The sequence below is a fragment of the Cupressus sempervirens genome, chromosome 6 (assembly GCF_028749045.1).
Source record: "Cupressus sempervirens isolate cs-2001-9-10 chromosome 6, ASM2874904v1, whole genome shotgun sequence".
Classification (NCBI taxonomy): domain Eukaryota; kingdom Viridiplantae; phylum Streptophyta; class Pinopsida; order Cupressales; family Cupressaceae; genus Cupressus; species Cupressus sempervirens.
The window spans coordinates 578,972,054-578,993,319 of record NC_143123.1 but is presented as its reverse complement, the minus strand read 5'-3'; the positions used below and the strand labels follow the sequence as shown (position 1 = coordinate 578,993,319).

The 21,266-nt window shown below is 36.5% G+C and overlaps 1 protein-coding gene across 1 annotated transcript in view; it reads right to left on the bottom strand.

Moving 5' to 3' along the window:
* The window catches only part of RPL24 (Translation protein SH3-like family protein), a 62,737-nt gene that overhangs the window by 14,975 nt on the left and 26,496 nt on the right, over positions 1–21,266 (bottom strand). The window contains exon 2 of the mRNA XM_089788977.1: positions 6,468–6,506. Within this exon, the coding sequence (XP_089645103.1) occupies positions 6,468–6,506 (39 nt within the window). The remainder of the gene's footprint in view (positions 1–6,467; positions 6,507–21,266) is intronic.

Sequence of the window (21,266 nt, the reverse complement as noted above, 5' to 3'; positions counted from 1 at the left end):
ATAGTACCATGAAATCTCTTTGCACATACCTTGTCATACCGTATCAAGCATCCCTGCTGGAGATCGCAAGCACAGAAGTGTCATGACTCATATTGGAGGTTGTACCATATATTTCTCTGCTCTACATTTGCAACCTTGGTTTCACACCTACCAGCAATTGCTTAGGGGCCAATTTGAGCATTCAAGGGAACGATATTACTGCCAAGTCATGCAATATTTCTGTTTAATTTTATTCTTTACAAATTGATATAAGAGGCTTGTAAATCATAGCCTGGGAGTTAAAAGAAGGCAATGATATCATAGTTAGAGCCTAGCTCTAAATGAACTATTTATTTTTTATGTTCCCCCGAGTTTCCAAGGCACAGGCAGCAGGGGGTAGCCGGACGAGTTTCCAGAACAGCAAAGTTTTGCCAATTTTGGGGACGAAGGGAGATGGCAAATGTGGACGGCTATATAATAATAGGTAAAATTAAAATATATAGAGAAATTTAAAATATTTATTTGAAATTTCATACATGTACTTATACATAATAGAACCTTAAAATATAAGAATCGGCAAAATTCATATGCCAAATTGTGTTACTTTGAGAGTTAATGTCTAATTTGTTCTAGAAGTCAAAGTCAAAGTACCCTAGGCGTCCCCAAGTCTCCAAGACGTCTCTAAGATAGGGATGGCTGAAAATATTCTAACACTATTTATTTTACTTATGTCTAATTTTGCAAATATGCACAAGAGTCAAGTAATCTGTTGCAACTTGCACTAATTTCTCTTTCCAGAAATTTTGATTATCTTGGAATGAGATCCAACCAGTGCAGAGCTTACAAAAGGATATCTGCTATATACCCTCTGAGATAAGAGACAACAATCTCATGTAGAGTTAGGAAATAAACTGCAAAACATTATGAATCTTTTGTTAAGCCTTAAGCCCAGATCAAACAGAATGTAATTGGTTGTGATTATATAATGCTTAGACAATCACTCCACGAATTCCATCAAGGAAGACCAGCAAGGTCGAGATGAAGGGTGTGTACTGAAAATTATTGAACCACGTGTTACCCCTGCATGATAAGAGAAAGAAAATTAGTAACTAATAAGCAAGTAATGATAATGTTTTAAACTCAGTCATCTCATGGTAGTCCAATGTCAAGGACTTGTTTGTCAAGTTGAGTGGTGGGTGATCAAGTACATAGTGCCCACATTAATCCTTAGCCAAGGTAGATTAGTGGCATGCTTGCTATTGTGATAACTAGAGGTCAGGGTTGCTAGCAGTTGGCAAATAGGTTGATGGAAGGTATCCATAACCTAGCTACCTAGCCAACACTCTAATACTAGGATGCTCAGTGGAAGGACAATGATGTCCCAAGGCTAATCCCAAGGTAGGGAGGGTCTTTCTCAATAGAGATTGTGTGGGGATACTTAAGGGTCCGCAATTGGAAGGTTAAGCCCTTGGCAATGCTTCTCCTCTCTTCCGGATGCCAAGGCCTATACAACACAAGGATATGATCTGCATGCAAGATAACTACTTTTTGGGTACTTTACTTTTACGTTACCGCATTTTAAATTGATGTATGTTTAGATGGTTATTGTAGTTAAATTAGTTATTCTTTCCTTAGATTCAAAAAACAATTAATCTGTTAAAGTTTGCTCATTTGAATATAATTTGAGGTTGTAACTGTATTTAATGTGAATATGATACATCGGTCAGTATAACTATCCTTCATGTGATTTTGAAAGGATATGTTATTTTGTTAATTAATCAATTAAATACAGGTGGAAATTTTAGCATGTTACAAGTTTGAGGATGGTATGAAGATTTTAGTTGTAATAAACGGGGGAGATGAAAACTTCTTATGTAGATTTACAAAGACGATCTTTCTAAAAGAAACAATCATGAACTAAAGAGGAAAATAGAAGCTAGTTAATAAACTAAAGACTAACTTAGATGACCATTAAAGAAACATTATAATATTATAACACCCTCCCTTAATAGTCATTGTCTAATTGTTGTCTTTTGGTCACAAACTCTTCAAAACAATATGCTTTTGCTAAAACCCTCCCTGTATCTACAAAATGTTAATGACCAAGAAGCCATCCAAAAAATGGAAACAGAGAAAGGTGCCCCCTTCTTTAGAATGTTCAACAAAAGGAGAAAAGAGCCTACCACAGAGATGAGTGTGCCACTTACACTCCCATAATCAGCAAAATATTTGACAAGAAACCATCACAAAAACATCCAACCTGATGTTGGATAATAGAGTTGCTCTTCCCTGTAGACTCAGACAAACACTAAGAACAACTAGCATGATTTTGAAGAAAAATCAGCAAACCCTCCAAACTTTGCAGATGAGCATGATGCCCTAAAATAGTCTGCAAAAAACCACATTTTTTAAAGAGAAAAACAAGAAACGGTTTTTGAGGTGAAAAATTCATCAAAACCAAACAACAAAATCTGAGACATGGATCAACATACAAAGCATCATTTTTTGAGGAAAAAAAGGTACAACCCGACCATACAGCAAAACACGAGACATCCTATGGTAAAACAGCACATGCAAGAACAAGCAACTCACATGCAACCTTCGAAAATCAAAAACATTTTCCTAAACCAACAAATCACACAATCAAAACCCTCAACTAAGCTTTGTGATATTCAGCAAAATTCTTCTAAGACAAACCAAAAATTTCATAAAGCACCTATAACGATTTATTTATTTTTTAAATCAAAAAACAAATTTCCGCTAGATCAAAAGTGGCTCAATTTTTTCTAAAAGAATAGTCAAATTTTATGAAATCCCACCAACCCACTCTGATACCATGTTATGGTAAATTGATGTTGTAGTTGCATTAAACAGATGATGAAAAGTCCTTAAATAGATTTACAAAGACAATGTTTTTAAAAGAAACAATTGTGAACTAAAGATGAAAATAGAAACTACTTAATAAACTAAAGATTAACCAAGTGTTAGGCAAGATCCTACAACGCAACGGTAAATTGTAAGCCTCTTATCTAGCAGGTTTTGGCTTCAAGTCTACTTGAGCTTAATAAATAATAATAATTAATAAAAACACATAATAATAACTAATCTTGGCTTCGGCCTCTTACCAATCAAAAAAAAAAGATTAACTTAAGTGTTAGTTGTGCTTCCGTTTTGCTTCCGTTTAAAGGGTCCCCCCTTTAAAGTCTCACTAATTGTCGTGGTTTTGGGCCCGTCCCCAACTGTCAATCTTGCCATGTTTTCCATAAGCTTGTCACTGAGTTACGGTTTTCTTTAAATACCTAATCTCCCACTGTGTATAAAGTGTTAACAATCACTCAGTTGGAGGTTCTAGGAAGTTCGAAAGCCCCAATCGCTAATAATTAGTTCAGGTTTGCAGGTGACCAAGCAATTGTTGGGTCTCAATCCTTAGTGTAGCTCTGCATAGGCGTATTTCCTTTGCCACATTAATCATTTGTTTCTCTACTTGCAACTTAGTATGAGATGTGTGTGTGTTTTCCAAAAAGAATGATTGTGCTTCATTTAATGCACATCCTATTGAAATCAATATATCACTTAGGTGGCAAATTATTGGGTATCATTCTTTAATAGCTCCAGTACGCTACTTGCTCAACCATCCTCCTCGACATTCAGCCTACAATTTAAACCTAGCTATCAAAGGCTAAGGATACTGAGACAAAGCACAAAGACTTTCATGAGTTCCTAGACTATTGCGAAAGCAAGGATTTGAGTCCTTGGGAGCAGCAGCTTCTCCAGAGTGGTCTGATACACACAGGAGTGTTTCTGTCCGCCATGCAATGTCTTGAGTTGGTGGTTGTATGTGCAAAATTTTATGATCCTGTTGAGCAGGAAATCCAAACGATGACAGGAAAGTCTAAGTAAAAATCAATTTTGAAAGTATTACTCAGGCTTTGGGCATTCTAGCGACAGAGTGATGGAAAGGCTTTTAGTGGATGTTAGGCATGAATATTTCAAGGTGCATGAAAAATTTTGCCTCAATAGCATTGCCAAAACTTGGCTCAAATAGAAAGAGGAGGAAAGTTCCAACTGCCATATAAATTAAAGAAATCTCATTTCAAAGAGCCTATTCCAAATGTAATTACTTTGTTGCATAGGGTGGTGGGAAACTCCAAATCTGATGGTTTTGAATTTTGGATGTGCAGATTTATTTTGATTGTCTGTGGAAAAAATGATTACATACATTTCGCTAGCCTCATGAGCTAGCACCTCAATAGGAAACTAAGGGAATTCTCAAACAATGGGATGTTTAATTTCTCCTTTGTGATAGTATATCTCATTACCAACCATAGAAGTTTTGGGGAGGGTCTAACTATACAGCAAATACATTATGCTCGACCCTTTGTATACAAAAGGTTCCCCCAACTCACGTAAATAAGGGTGACCAAGATTTTGTTCCAGTAAATGATGCATTCCTAATGTCAAGGAGTTAGAAGGGTGATCCAATATGAGATTATCCCAGGAAGTTGCCTATTTTGTGCGAGGGTTCAATAGTGTCTTCACTTACCTAAGGATAGGGAGCTTTGAGAAAGAACCCTTGCAGCTTCCTAGATACCCTTAAGATTTCTTGGTCTTTTTAGAAGTGTGTCGACAAATGGTTGTGGTAAATGTCAAATATTAAAGCATGGAGAAAAAGGTTTCAGTTTTCTTGTTTCTATGTCCTACTCATGTAAAACCCCAAATGCTACCAAAAGTGTCAGAAAAGTTATGGAAGGTTATCAGTTGTCGACTACGCCTCAAAGGACTCAATTTGAAAGCAAGGTTTTTGCTAGGCAAAAGCTATATGGACCCCAAACCTACATTCATAAACCTGTTAGAAAGTCCAAGGTTGTCGTTGCACCAAAAGATCGACTTGTCAATGCCCAATACACCAATAGTCTTATAGAACCACAGTAGACGATTAAGCCATGTCGCGAATCCCACGAGGGACGATGACCTACTGCCAAAAATCCCCCTCCCAGTGTCACTCATTGTGGCCTTCGGGACTCGATCCTGTGACCATGCTCTTATACCAATTGTTAGAAAGGTCATAGTTGTCGTTGCACCAAAAGATCAACTTGTCAATGCCCGATACAATCAATAGTCTTATAGAACCACAGGAGGTGATTAAGCCATGTTGCTAACCCCACGAGGGACATTGACCCAATACTAACGAAGCCTACATTGGAGGATTTCTAGGCGGATTGCATAGATGAGGCAGAAGTGTTTAAAAGGAATTTCACCAAACTCACCTTGCAGCAAATCCAATCATTTCGGATCAATTTGAACATACCTGCCAAAGCACAAGAAGACAATATTCTCATTGATCCCGAAATTTACGGGTTAAAGGATAAAAGCATCCCTAAGGTAGATTAGAATAGACAAGAAGTCTTTGACCTGGCAGCTGGGACTAACCCTATGATTAAGAGAACAATAATTGGCTTGAAGAGAATGGAGGAAGAAAGGTGCATCTACTAGTGAGGAGGAATTTGCCAGCCCTTCAACCCAAGGAGAGAACTTTGCTACCCCCATGGCAATCAATGTGAGTGTGACTATTAGTCCCATGAAGGATATGCAAAGCTGTGGGGGATGAAGAGCAATCTAATAAAAATCAGGGATGAAGAAGGATACGCATATGAGCTGGATGAAGAAAGTGCTCCTGATAAGAAAAAAGAAATTGAAGAGGTTGCCATTGTGGTGTATCAGCAGATCACGCAAGATAGTGCCATAACATCAATAATGAAAAATTGTCATTTCACTACAAGGATGGGTCTTAAATAACCTATTTTAGAATTAAGGCCAAGAATAAAATATAAATTATGAAATTTGGTGGTCAGGAACCACATGAGAAGATATAGAATTAAAATTAGAAGTAGAAGCAAAAATAAAAGGTTCCAGAAAAAGTGGTCCAACTTCTAGGAAGCACAATTTTTGATCTAGGATTCCAATTAACGAGCCATTTATACCATTGGAAAGCTCTCTTAGTGCTCTACAGCACTAAGGACCACCTAGCACCTAGCGCCTATAGTCAAATCTTATAAATGTAATTTCCTACTCACAATCGCAAAGCTAACAATAAATCGCAATGCCAAAGACTAATAAGGTTGTCAAGCCACCCTCTATATTTTCGGAGAAAACAAATATAGGCATCAATTTAGGTGAATAAAGCTTCTATTAAAATGAGTTAGGTCAATAAAACGCAGTTGACGAGAAGTAGCTATTGGAGATGGAATAAATGCACATCCCACACACAAAATAGGCATTTGCTATATTTCCCCTTCCCTTTCTCAATCCTTTTATTATTAATTTTTAAGAAATCCAGAAAGTGTATTGCAAAGTATGCTAATATAAATTATTGTATCAGTTCAAATAATATATGATATAATGTGAGAAACAATAACAACTTACAAAGGTAGTTATCAAGCTATTTTTACAAAAACAAAAAAAAAAAAAGGAGTATGGTCAGAAATAACCCTCATGGTGATCACGCATGGTTTCTTATATGAATTAGCCTGCACGTCAAACAAGAAGTATGTATCAATGACACAATTGTAGTATGAAAAAACCAAAATTCAATGGAGCTAACATTCAACCATGAAAATATCTTTAAGAGTTAACTAAAACATGAAACTATCCACTCTGACGGTAATAACAAAGGAAAATACCAATTTCAACTGGCATACAACATTAAAAAACATATGAGTGTGTGCGCACATATCAATGGAGCCATAATTTGCACTGTACTTATCATAATGACATCTTGTCTAATCTGATTACATTAAATTATCTTGAAAATGATTGCATCCTATAACACGTGACGATCAGAAAATGAACCTGTCTTATTAAAAATCAAGAATCATTATTAAGCAATATTCTTCTACAGACATTCCTTCCCATGATTTATAATAGCTAACACTTATTACTAGATAAGAAATATCCACATACTGACAGGATGCAAAATGTTGACCACTGAGATATTGAATATAAGCTGCTGCAGTATTTATGTATTGCATATCTATTATTTATATGATACCAAACTGATTCTTCTATCCTGAGATCTCACGCTCTCTAAATTTGAGAAGTATGTTATGGTCATAGTTTAGAACTTCATGCATATGATAATTTTTACGCAATGTCAATTAGATGTAAACAATAAAGCAACACAAAAATAAATCAAATTGTGATAATCTGCCCTATATCAATACAAATCTGTTTGGGCATTTATTAAGTTTCTATCTTCTCAGCTCAAGTTCACCATCAATGCTATGCACAGTTTCTCAGACCTCTTAATTATGGTTTGGTAGGCTGCAGATATGTTAGCTAAAGATCCAAAATAAACAAGACATATTTGACGTGAAATGCAGTTCCAAAGGGATCTGCCAAAAGAGTACCTTCAGATGCCTCAAAGCAAATCTGGATCAGGCATCTGAGGAGTATAATTTGTATATAAATAGGCGGCCACAAGATGGCTAGTAAGAATACAAGTCAATCATTATATAGTGCATAACTAATCGGAGGACTTGAAGAAATGAGATATCTGATTCAATTGGCTGAAGTCATATTGTCATAGTGCTATATATACACTATATCCACAACACAAAGGAGTCATTCACTACTTATTACAACCTTGACTTTATTATGATGAAGTCAATCATTCTGCTTTCAGTCCATAAGTTTACACTCTGAATCTTAATAGGGGTGAAATAAATACTTCTACTTTTAATTGTCTCTGCTAAAATGAGAGATATCCTCAGGATTAACACACTTATACAAAAACACAGTGCCCGGTTCACCAAATAAAGCTCAAAGACGAGTATCCATGCAAATTATGTTTCATTAGCATCTTTGAGTGACGCTACCATCTTGCATGTAGATAATTTTGTTATTAATAATGATTATGTGTGATTGTTATTTCCTTTTAAGAGAAAGGTCTTTCAGCAAGTATCTTTCCACTGCAAATTGGACTTCAATCAATTTTTTCTGTGTACTTTTTGGCATCGGAATTTTAATTTCAACCTGTTTTAACTGGGAATTATGCCCTGCTTTTTGTACAAGTGGGGGTTTTTTACCTGTTTTTAAAGCCTGAGAACATATATTCCCCTTTTTACATTAAATGATTTTCCAAAAATTTGTTTAGTAAAGAATGATTGTATATTTTGGGCATTCTTTAACTATTTTTATTTTTAAAAATTCAAAATAGGTGACAATGACTTGAAAAGGGGCAAAAACCTCTACTCTCAGAAACAGATAAGCCTAGTGAGGGACACTCCTTAGTCTCCATATTAACAGCGCTGACTCGTTCAGAATGTACATGAGGTAAATCCTAAAGATGAAGTACTTCTCTGTCTCCACATCCTGTAGAGAACGGTAACAATAAAGCCCACTGTACTAGAAAATATGGTGACCCTTCATAAGCTGTAACTGTTGAGAACGTACCCAAAATACAGTTAATAAAACAATCTACTTTTGTACATTGAAAGTATGCTTTTCTTATTAAGGGTTAGACAAAAAAACACTCGGAGATTTGTTCTGCATTGGTTTAAGGAAAAAACCTTTTCAGACAAAGGATCAAAGATTAGAGACAAGCACCTTGAAGATGCAAAATGCCCTTAAGTATATAGGTGAATTTCTTGAAAAACATTTGAAAATGTCAAGCTTGAAGGAGAAAATTTGGCAGTATGTGGCTTAGTGTGAAATTTGACAAACGACTCAATAAATTGGAGTAAGTTTAAACATCAAAGCTTCTCCCACCATTTTTATCCCTAACATAATAATTCAATGCATTTCATAATATGCTTGCACAATTCTAAAGGGAAAAATGGCATTCAAATGGTACAGACCAAATTGCAAAATCTGAACATTTTATGGCTATTGAAACAACAAATAAGGACAATCGTTTGGTAGGTATATTCTTCAATGGCATGTCCCAACTAAATGGATTATCAAATTAAATTATCACAGATATGTCGTGTTTATGAGCAACTTTTCAACCTTGGGTTTTGACTAGTTTGGGGCTGCCCTTTAAAATGGTGATTGCTTGGTGTATTAAGTATGGAGAACAAAAGCTCCATATAAACAAATTACAAGAACAGTGTTTCTAAATGACACAATCATTAACTAAAACCAGAAATAGAAACTATCTAATCCAACTAAAATAAATTAAGCAAACATTAAATAAGAAATATCTAATAGTACTCTCATAGTCCTCACTCATGGCACTAACTATCATCCTCAAACAGAAAACCAAAGCTTTAAAACATGTCTCAAAAGAAACCTACAAAGTTGTGTAACAGGTTGTAATTCCATTGAAGCAAGATGACTGAGAAATATGATGAATGATGCCTTACCTAATCTTTTTGTTAGAAATTGTTTGTCAAAGCAGAACAGGACCTTGAACTGCTAAAGAAAAATCTCTAAAAAGGAGAAAAACTATGGGAAGGTCCAAGCTAATGAAAGGCAGTGCAAAAAGGAATTTGCAGTGGTTATTGATCCCACACACTCCATACTAAAAACAACAAAAAGGAGAAACCCTCCCAGCTAGTCTGGTCCCTATAATGCCGTTCTTAGGTAGATTATTTCTAATTGAGGATTCCCAAAAGAAGCAAAGATCGGTACATGTTCCATTCACAGTATTTCCCACATGTCAAGTCTCAAAAACAAGCTTACATAGGGCAAAATCCCCTGATAGCCCCCATTACAAAGAGAAAGACATGCGGAGATATGATGCAAGAGCATCTTGCCTGCTCGCAGCAAAGTAAGAGCATAAAATATAATAAGGTGTGAATACCCACCAAATGTTAATGTGAGGAGTCATTCTTTGACAGATGGAAATGCAGAGTTACAAACCAATGCATAGGAAGAGAAACGGTTGATTTCAAATACAATGGAAATATAGGACTCTGCACAGAATTAATGACAGGCTGTTACAAAACTAATGACATGGAGCATAAGAGAAAACATGTGGATGGTCACTGCAGAGAAGGAGAACATCTCACCAAAACTGGCCCAAGAAGGAATGTAACAGTGCAATTATGCAAAAATTTTAAGCTGGCAGATAAAATGGTACAAGCAGGGAAATCAAAAAAGATGGATTGAGCTGTTGGATAAATTAGAGGGGCAGAATGAGAATTTTAGGGATTGCCCAAGACTGGGGAAGGGAGGCAGCCCATGTGATTAGTGAAGATCTGCACTTGAAGGGGCATGCAATTGTGGGAGTGCAGAGATGGAGGAAAAATTGTGCAGAGAAAGGTGAGTGTGGTGTGGTTGCACCGTGTGAGGGCCAGCCCAGAGAGCAATTGTAATTTCAGAGGAAAACATGTGAAGGGCATGGAGAGATTGTGTTGATATTGTGCCAAAAATAATGAAGTGTTATATAGATTGTAATTTGTGATTGCAGGTTTTTTTTACGAACAAAAGTGTTTCTTTGTTGCAATCTAATGTTCAAGTAGAAACTGAGTCTCTCCAAATATTATGTTTGCAAAGATTTCGCGTTTTAGTGTTTGTTAGCAAGAGCGATCTGTTTATCCCCTGCATCAGTGCTATCCAGAGCCAGTGTTCCTGAGCATGCAAGTAGATCATTGATTGTAAGGCAGCTTGCTACTAGGACCTGGGGGTGGAGTTGTGAGAAGTCCCTAAACGTGTACACAGATTGCTGAAGGTGAGGCCGTTTGGACCAGATTTCTTGGAGTGGGTTGAAGGAAATGTATCTTCCATGTAAATGCAATTGTTGAGCAAACAAGTAGTTTGTAACTGAGATAATGAATTTGGATGTAGAAATAAAATCACCGATTTGAGGCAACTTTGAACTGAGAAACTTACACATTAGGTGTATGGAAAGAGAAGAACAAGGTAAAGTGAGTATTTCCTGCTACATAGTGAAGGGAATAGATGTGAGCCCAACAGTCCGGATTTTGAACTTAGAAAGAAAGAATAGATTTTGTAGACTTCAGAAATAGATAATAGAGATAAGAAAAATAGCATGTATGATTGATAAAATAGGAGCAATGAAAGGGAATTTTGGAAGTTTGATTAAAACACAGTGATGTTGGAAAATAGGAGAAAAAGATCAGGCGAAGAATAAGATTTTAGTTACAAAAGAGATGGTGCAAATGGGATGAAGGATCTCATGAACACATTGATCATATTGACCGAGTTAATCAGAAATAAAACTAGAATTTCAGAGTTTGGTTTGGAGGAACCTAAAAAGGAAAGTATGAGTTATCCTAAAGAGGTAACAATATCAACCGTTGCTGATTTGAGCCGTGCAGCAGAGAGTGATAATGACACTATATTCGTTCATAAGTTTGAAGATGAAGATGTGATTGAAGAAATTCCCAAAGAAGGTAAATGCATAGAAGACATGGGAACTTTTATGACAAGACAAGAAGATACTCAAGATGTGGAACTTCAGATGATGGACTTTGTGGGTCCTGAATTTGATGAACTTAGTGAAAGTGAAGACGATGTAGTAACAGAAAATGGCAATGAAAAGGTAGCAATAAAGGAAGAAATGCATATTATTTTTAAATTTTTGATGGTGAAACGAGAGGATTGTATGTAGATGAAAAGGTTGGAGCAGATATTATAAAGATAGATATTTCAGCAGTAGTAGAAAAAAATGAAAATTTTCTGAAAGATGATTTGCATGTTGAGATGAATGAGCTAGTGAATACAAAATAGATAATACATATGGATGTTGTTAATGTTGATTTACAAGCAGGGAAAGATTTGTATGATGAAGCAGAGGATGTGAGGTGTGAGGGTGTTATGGTAGAAGGTGAAAGAGAAGTTGTAGCGGTGCTGGAGGAGGTAATGCCTTTTTTCCTTGAATTTAACAAGAATAAATTGTGTCAAGAAGTGAAACTGAAGTGTTATATTTCCATGAGTTTGCTAGTACAGACTTTTATGCAGATGCTCTGAAGGGTAGTGCAGAAACATTAAATTCCATAGTGGTAAAGAAGAGTGAAGCACAGATTTTGTGGAGAAAGATGGAGAATGCTCCAAGAAGATGTTGGAAGAAGAGAACAAAATATATATTCATGTGAAATTGTCAGAATGATGGAGTTCGCTGTAGATGGTTTGCAATCTCAAAGAGTGATTCTATCACTCAACACCAATTTAGTGAGCCTATGCTCACAAACTTTTTGCCAAGTGTGTCTAATGCAGGTGCATCTTGCCTGCCTGCCCGCAGCAAAATGGGAGCATCGAATAAACTAAGGTATGGACATCGACCAAATGTTAATGCGAGGATTCACTCTTTGATGGCAGGAACTATAGAGTTACAAACCAATGCACAGGAAGAGAAAAGGCTGTTTGTAAATACAATGCAAAAATAGAAGGGCTATGCATAAAATTAATGACAGGCAGTTACAAAAAATCATGACATGGTGCATAAGACAAGACAGGTAAGTGGTGACTGCAGAGAAGAGTATAGCACCATAACTAGCCCAAGAAGGAATGTAACTGCAATCATGCACAAATATTGAGCTGGAAGATAAAACAATAGAAGAAGGAAAAGAAAAAAAGACAGATCAAGCTATTGGATTAATTGCGAGAAAAAGTTGTGCAAAGAGGATACGAGTGGTGTGGTTGCACTGTGTGAGGAACGGCCCAGGGGGATATTGTAATTTCAGAGAAGAACGTGTGAAGGGCATGATGAGATTGTGTTGATTTCATGTCAAAAAGGGTGAAATGTTATGTAGATTGTAATTTTGTGATTGCAGATTTTTTTCATGAATAAAAATGTGTTTATTTGTTGAAATCTGGTGTTCACTAGAAAGTTAGTTTCTGCAAATGTTATGTTATTAAAGATTTTGTGTTTTAGTGTTTGCTAGCAAGAGGGACCTGCTTATCCCCTGCATCAAGATACTAACTGAGGTTATTCTAAATGGCTGTGAAATGCACCTACACTTTACTCTGGAGTTCCTAATGTTTAATAAAGTGTAAGACATTTTCTAGTGTTATGAGCCCATTTATAAGCCGTAATTGAGGACAAGCATGCTAAGTGTTAATTTTTAAAACGGGAATAAAAAAATAAGCCACGGAAACAAAATAATGAGCTCAAGGCACAGCAAATTATCCTTGGAAACCCCTCCAACTTGAGGAAGGAAAACCCAGCCACAAATATATCACTTATATATATAATGAACCTGCAGAAGTCTGAAATACAATTTGGCCCCAAACACAAGGTTTAGACTGAAGTGATGATTAACACTCCTATCATCTGCAGACAATAATAAATACTAGTTTTGTATGAATGTCCACAAACACGAGATAGCAATCTGTATATCTGTATATGAATTCCTCCTGGAAGAATATATAAAATTGCCTTGACCCTTCATTGTCTTGTGGTTACAAAGTGAAGACCCATTGTTGTCTTGACCATTCATTGCCTTGATGTTACAAAGAAGATGGTGTTCCATGTTGAATAATATATTTATTTACTTCAAATAAAGGAGAGAAAGATATCTCCCATAGTTATAATATCAACACTCCCTCTTAGCTAGGGAGGTATCTTTCCAGATATTCAACGTGATGGAGTCTCTCAACATGACACCCATAATGGCTACACCTATTTGTGGAAAAGAATTTATCATGGAATCTCTCAATGTGATAATGTTATGGAGTCACTGAACATGACAAACACAATGGCTGAACCCATTTGTGGTAAAGAGTTTATCACGGAAAACCTCATGGAGTCGCTCAATGACATCCAACATGGCTAAAACCATGTGTGGAATGAAGCATGTGCATAAAGTGCTCATCACGGAGTCCCTCAACGTGATGTCGTCATGCAGTCTCTCAACATGATGTTCACCATCGCTACTCTCATCAGTGGAAAGAAGCATATACATAATGTTCATCACGGAGTCACTCAACATAATGTCAGCATGGAGTCTCTCAACATGACATCCACCATTGGTACTTCAATGAGTGGAAAGGGCAATATCTCTCAAGGGCTTCCACCTCATATATCTCTGTCTCAAAGAAATATGTATTTCAGCACATAGTAAGGATCACTGATGCTGAGACTCACTCTCAGCAAGGACAACATTCTCCACAATATCAATCAGACTGCCTCTGAATGTCAGAGGTATCATCAGGATATATGCCCATATCCTAACCAAACACCAGCCAATAATTGGCATACCTAGGATGCAACATTTGCACAAGAATCGTGTTCCTTGAGGACCCTCTTTCACACAGGTCAGAACACAAGTCCAAGTCCCTATCTGACCTATATGAAACGAACATGCCCCTTCCTTCATATGACCACTCCAAGGCATCATAAGCTCTTTTGTGCCTACATCTTGGTCCATTTTGTGAGGAAGGCCCTAGGGAAACCAATTCACTCATAAGCATGAGCTCCAAATGAGTCACCCTACACCTGGAAAAGATTAGCACGAAGTTGGGCATGGTCATAGGTGTCAAAGTACACAAGGCTAGCATTCATTCTAGGGTATTGATCTTGACATTAATGACCATACTCACCAACCTACTCCAGGTTGCCTAACTCTTGACCATCTCTCTCGCAAACTCAAGATCAATCATCAGGTTAGGCAGTTGTGAATTTCGTTCATAGGCCTTCGAGGATTCACTATATCCTACAAATATACTTTTCGGACTTTGTTTGTTGCTCTAGTAGCACACAGCATAAGAGGAATGTTGACAACGGCTGTTGGGCCTACATTTAGATCTGTGGATTACTTTTCTTGGGGATTTTGAACCCTTCCTCAATCGTTTTGAGTGTATCCTTTTCAGCCTTGATGGTTATCCATATCTTGTGTCACAACTCCCACATTGGTACAAGTAGCTAAGATTGCTCCCATTCACATCACCTCACCTCCCCAACATATTAAGAAAGAAGAAACATCAAGATGTCAACAAATCAATACAAAAAAAACTGTTTAAACAATGATGTGAACTAAAAACTAAGTTATCGTTTAAAATTTAAACTTAAATGAATCTTTCTAATAATACCCAAAGCTTAGAACTCAGAGTGCACCATTCTTATCTAGCAAGTGGCTAAAGCTAAACCTTGGAATTTAAAACGATGCTATAAGTATGCATGCAAAGTTTTGAATCATGGACAACTCACCTAAGGCTGGAGACATCACACTTGGTTTATTTGAATGAGTGCCTCTGAATAATGTCATCTTTTGGAATGATTTTACCTACACCCTTGATGCCACTAACCAGGATCTTTAGCAAGCTATGAGCACTTATGATCGAACTAGTGATAGATTTGTTAATTCCCGCCTCCCTTGATCATTTTATGCAAACCAAAGGGCCCTTCAAAGAGGACAATAGGATTGCAGGTTCCAGAAATTTCTTTGCACAATTTCCATTATGAAAACCCTATGTCCTTACTCTATTTGTGCACCAGTGAGACTAATGTCAAGGCGGAGTGAGTCAATTCCAAAACTACACATAGCACTCTCAGACATCAATCTTGTTCCTTGACATGACCATCGAGCTTCTATACGTACCCTCTCAACACCACTCATCCAAATCTTTTATTGATATCCTGTAAGTACATGTTGTAATTTTTCTTTTACCTTTATTGAATTCTTCGAGAGAATCATTAGCTCCCCGCAAGCCAAATGAGTCAAGGAAAAATCATCAGCAAGGCCCCTGTAAATTTTGCTCAATATTTGCTTGATGGTCTGAGATAGAAGCCACACAGGCACTACTCCAACCCATTGCCATCAGAATAGGCAGGAGCACCCACCAATATTATATATATATTTCAGGATTTTATTAACAACTCATGGACAATTCTCTCTTTTCTTTCATTGGATCTCCAACTTTGCTCTGATACAAAGTAAATGTTTTAAACCAAGGATAAAAAAGTAAGCAACAGAAGCAAAATAATGAACTCAAGATACAACAAATTATCCTAGGAAATCCCTCCAACTTGAGGGAAAAAAGCCCAGCCACAAATATATCACTTATATGTAATGAACCTGCAGAAATCTAAAATACAATTTGGCCAAACACAAGGCTAAAACTAAAGTGATGATTAACAACACTCCTATTATCTGCAGACAATAATAAATACTACTATTGTATCAATGTCGAAAAAACACAAGATATCAATATGTATATCTACATAGCAATACCTCGTAGAAGAATATATAAAATTGCCTTGACCCTTCATGTCTTATCGTTACAAAGTAAAGACCCATCATTATCTTGACACCTCATTACCTTGATGTTTCAAAGAAGATGATGTTATGTGTTGAATACTATATTTATTTATTTCAAATAAAAAAGAGAAAGATAACTCTCATAGTTGTAACATCAACACTCCTCTTAGCTAAGGGGATATCTTTCTAGATATTCAATGTCATGAAGTCTCTCAATGTGACACTAATAATGGCTACACCATTGTCAAAAAGAATTTATCACATTACTCTCAACGTGATAATGTAATGGAGTCACTCCACATGACACCCATAATGACTGCACCCATTTGTGGAAAAGTGTTTATCACGAAATCAGTCATGGAGACTCCATGACCTCTATCATGGCTACTCCCATGTGTGGAATGAACCATGCGCACAAGTACTCATCAAGATGTCACTCAACATGATGTCATCATGGAGTCTCTAAACATGACATCCACCATGGCTACTCCCATGAGTGGAAAGAAGAAAATACACAATTGCTTATCATAAAGCCACTCAACACAATGTCTCCATGGAGTCTCCCAACACGTCGTCCACCATGGCTACTCCCATGAGTGGAAAGAGCAATATCTCTCAAGGGATTTCACCCCACATTTCTCTGTCTCAAAGAAATATACATTTTACCACATGCTAAGGGTTGTTGATGCTGAGACTCCCTCTCAGCAAGAAAATCATTGTCCACAACACCAATCAAACTCCCTCTGAATATTAGAGGTATCATCAAAAAAAATACTGATGCAGGGAAGGACAATGGAACTAGGGCCAAAGGCACACCCAGCTACCAAAGCCACCTGCAAGAGTAAGCACAACGGAAACACAACACAAAGAACAGCAACCAAAGGAGATAGAGGAGCAAAACACTTTATTAATTCATCAAATCATCAACATACATGCCCAGCTGTAAGGTATTTTGGGTTATGGCCAACATTACAATTCAGACTTCAATGATGATCTTCACATTCCAACTCTACTTCTACTCTTCCTGATCCAACCCCAATAATTGCCTAAGACTCTACCCAAGACCCCTTTATACTTGCACAGCCACAAGTCGGCCTGTAACAAATTACTAACTAAATAAACCCTTACATTAAATGCATAACCAAGCCAAAAGTCAGCTCTCAACAAATATTAAATGCAAATATGAAATTAAATACGCGCGAGGTTGGCTCAAACTGGAACCAGAAATAGACAGCTCAACAAAAGAAGGACTAGAACAAATACTAGCACTCGGCAACGCTCAACACGTACACGAGGTCGGCACCAACAAGCATGTAAGGCCCCTTCCCTGGTACCCTATTATAAATCTTAATAGCACGAATATGGTCAGGGCTAGGAGACGTAAGGAGATGAGATATCATGTTTTTGTCTCTTGTGTATAGAATGTGAATTATATACTGTTACCATACAACTTACGTTAGAACGATGGTAAGAAGTTCCTAGGATATAAGTATCCCATGATTGGCATTTTCCTTATCAATAATGAGCCTGAGATCTTATTGAGACTGATATACATTTTAGTCAATTGTTGTGCTAAGTATCGTATTCAAAATTACATTAGGTTGATAAGCTAAGACCCTATGGAATAAAGACTCAAGGTGTCACAACTTAGGAACTATGTCGATGGGTTCATGATATTGTATGGTCTATTAAGATAATTGGATTAGATGGTTATTATGGAAAGAGGAATCAACACCCACCCTTATGATATTTCTTATAGTCATAGATGAAAATTGTTATCAAAATTGGATAAGGGTCTACAGAGTAGAACTCGATATGATGTAATGTAATGGATTTATTCTAAGATTGATTTAGAAACTATGTGACTATACAAACATCCTGATTTCCTAACATAATTGATAAATCGTATAATGTATTATCTCATAATGATAGTGGGATACTGTTAGTAATCAAACTATATTTAATGGAAATCAAAGGATACTAGTTGTGATGTTTACGTTTTGGTGATTTTGACCTAAGATATGTATTCGGAACTAATTTTCATGTTGGCTTATTTAACAATATAGATTCAACATTTCATCATTATGATAGGAAATGGATTATGATGTGGTTCAGAATGTTAGTTGGATCATTTGATTAGATATTAATGTTGATATGCAAATTCTGATATTTTAGTGTTTTAAAATGCTTTATATAATGATGAGAAAATAAAAATTGATTATGATGTTAAGGTGAATTATTTAATATGAAATTGTCATGCACCTATATACCTGCATTTTATATGATTTTTCATTGGGCTACTAATGTTCGAGTTTAGTGTGCAGGCAATTGAACCATGGAATTTAATCAAGGAAACAAGGTCCAAACTTATGTGGATACAGTATAGCCAACGCGAATCTTTGGAAGATTCAAAAGCCTCGTTCTGATGTGTTTATTTCGTAAATGTAAGTTTGAATGTGTGTAATAAATATATATTCACGAATGAATTAGGGACATGTCATTGCAATGTGTAATGTGTTTTAATGTGTCACTTGACACTTGTAAATTGTTTGGGTTGATGACATGTCACCTAGGGTTTAAGTCATGATTGCACTTAACCTTAACTAATTGCCTTTCAAAAGATTTAAGCAAATCCACTTGGAGAAAGGATAGGATGGGTAACCATCAAAAGAAATTTCGAATTCAAACTTGACAAGAATTTTAGAGGGTCAATAGATGGTCTCAAAGTGCCATTTTTGTGAAAATAAGCTACCCATATGTTAGCATAACATGTTAGGGGCCTAAATTTGACCATTTTGGTCCTTTGTTAGCCTAGAGGGGGCCCATAACCAATACATTCTTCCACCAATTCGAAAAATGTGTTCTCCCATGAGTTCATCCCCATCTTTCCATTTAGTCAAAAGTGGCAAATTTGGTAGGGACAAAGTTGTAAGAGATAGTGGCCTGATGTTTTTACCAAAAAGAGATAGTGGGAGAGTCATTTAGTGGACTTGGATAAACTAGTGAGGTGTTCACCCACTCTCTAAGTTTAGAGACAACTAGGGTTTTGGAAGGAAAAGACTAAGGAGAAGGAAGCTCTTCATCAACTATCCTTTGCCTTTAGCTTGGATCAAGGTTGGTAGCCTTGTCATGGCCTTCATTGAACTTTCTTAACAGTGTTGCATTCTTGTTCATGTAGTGGTGGAAATATGTAATGTGTGTGGTGTTGAGTGGATTGTTATGTGTTATTGTTGTGAGGGATTTCTCTTGAAATTTTTCTTTGGTTTTGTGAGTATGAATGTTAATGGGTGTGAAGGCTTCACTCACCCTTCGAAGGGCAAAGAGCCTTGGGTGAAGGGGTTAGCTGGGTTCAACATTGAAGTTGAGAGATTTTCCTCTTGGTGAGGGTTTTGTGGTTCATGGAGTATGGAGTATGGGCTCCATCAAAGCCATATGCCTTGTATTGTTATTATGGGAGGTATAAGTGTATTGAAGTGATGATGATGATGTATTTTGATAGCCTTGAAGAGGCATTTGTATTATGGGAGGTATAAGTGTATTGATGTGATGAGGAGGATGTATATTGATAGCCTTAAAGAGGCATTATGCAATTGCAGATGTATATGTATATATGGATATGGCATTTTCCTCTTTGGAGAGCCCACCTTCACCCGTTGTTTCATGATTCCAATGGTGAATCATTGTGTTAAACCTTGGAGAGATTGTATATGTATTGTGATGTTATGTGTATATGCATTGTTAGCTGCTTGAGTGTAACCCTTTGAGTCTTGTTTCCCCAGCTCAGTGGGTGGCTTCTTAGAAGCCTAGGATGGGAGGTGAGCCTCCATGGTTATTGTGTAGATGTTTTTTGCAGGTATTGTGCTCATTGGATCCATGAAGAAATTGGGGTTTCTCCCTTGCATTAAAGAAGAAAGAAAAGATATGTCATTTATGTAACGTAATTGGAAGAAATAAATCCTCCTCCATGTCTTGAGCATTGTATTTGTAAAGTCAAAATCCCCATTGTTGTTTTGTGTATTGTATTGTGCAAGAAGTTCATCATGTCACGTACACTATTGTGCAGTATGGATTTATGAAAAGAATGGAGTAATATGGTTATTTTCAGAGGTATTTGTTTTGTAAGATTTAATATCATGCATTTAGTGCATTGAAATGGAAGGATGGTTTCAGTACCATAATAGTCATAAATGGAAGATGAAAGAGAGACATTTTTAATAGCCATTTTCATTAACACTTAAGTGACATATATGTTTCACTTGCATTTTGTTCCTTCAACTCAAGAATTATTACAAGGAAATGTTCCCAGTATTGATTATGTGAAGAGACTTCACTATGCATACATTCAATAAGAAATACCATGTAGGTTCCATTATTGACAAAGAAAGGTGAATTCAATATTTAACAAGACTATGTTCCATTGCATTGCTCAATTTAATGATGTGATTATCAAACGATTTTAATATCTACATAAATCTGACATTGGTTGGAAAATAAAAAATAAAAAAATCCACTAACATCGTGTTATCATTACACTAAACCCATCATATCAAAAAGTTGAGTAGAAGAAAAGTGAAACAATATATTGTTTAGCATAAAATATTCATGAGAGAAACTTGTTGTAGATGCATAATTGCTCTCTGGAATTTGTATGAGAAGTGAGAAAAATGCCCCACTCCTTAATACAGTCTAATAAAATAATCCTAGAGAATTGTGAAAAATCAAACTATTGCAGTCACTGATTATTAATCTCCTATCACAAATGATTATTAAACTGCTGAAAACAAATTCTCAGCTAATATCGAAAAATAACACAACTGCAACTTCACTTAAAATACGGAAAGAAATGCGCAACAGAATCAACACAATATTTTCGGACAAATTGTCCCTGGAAAAACCCCTAAGGGAAAACCAGTTCTACAGATGAGAAATTATATTAAACTTCAGCAAATCAAGAGATACAAAATCCCTTGCCTCACACTGGCAGAACTCCGACAACCTCCTAATTTCTTCCGCTGATATTTCTCACTGCTATCCCTGCGCTAACACTGCGCCCTTGCTAATACTGCAAGACTGTTTGCTAACACTGCAAACTGCTTCTCCAAAAGCTTCCTTTCTAACACTGCA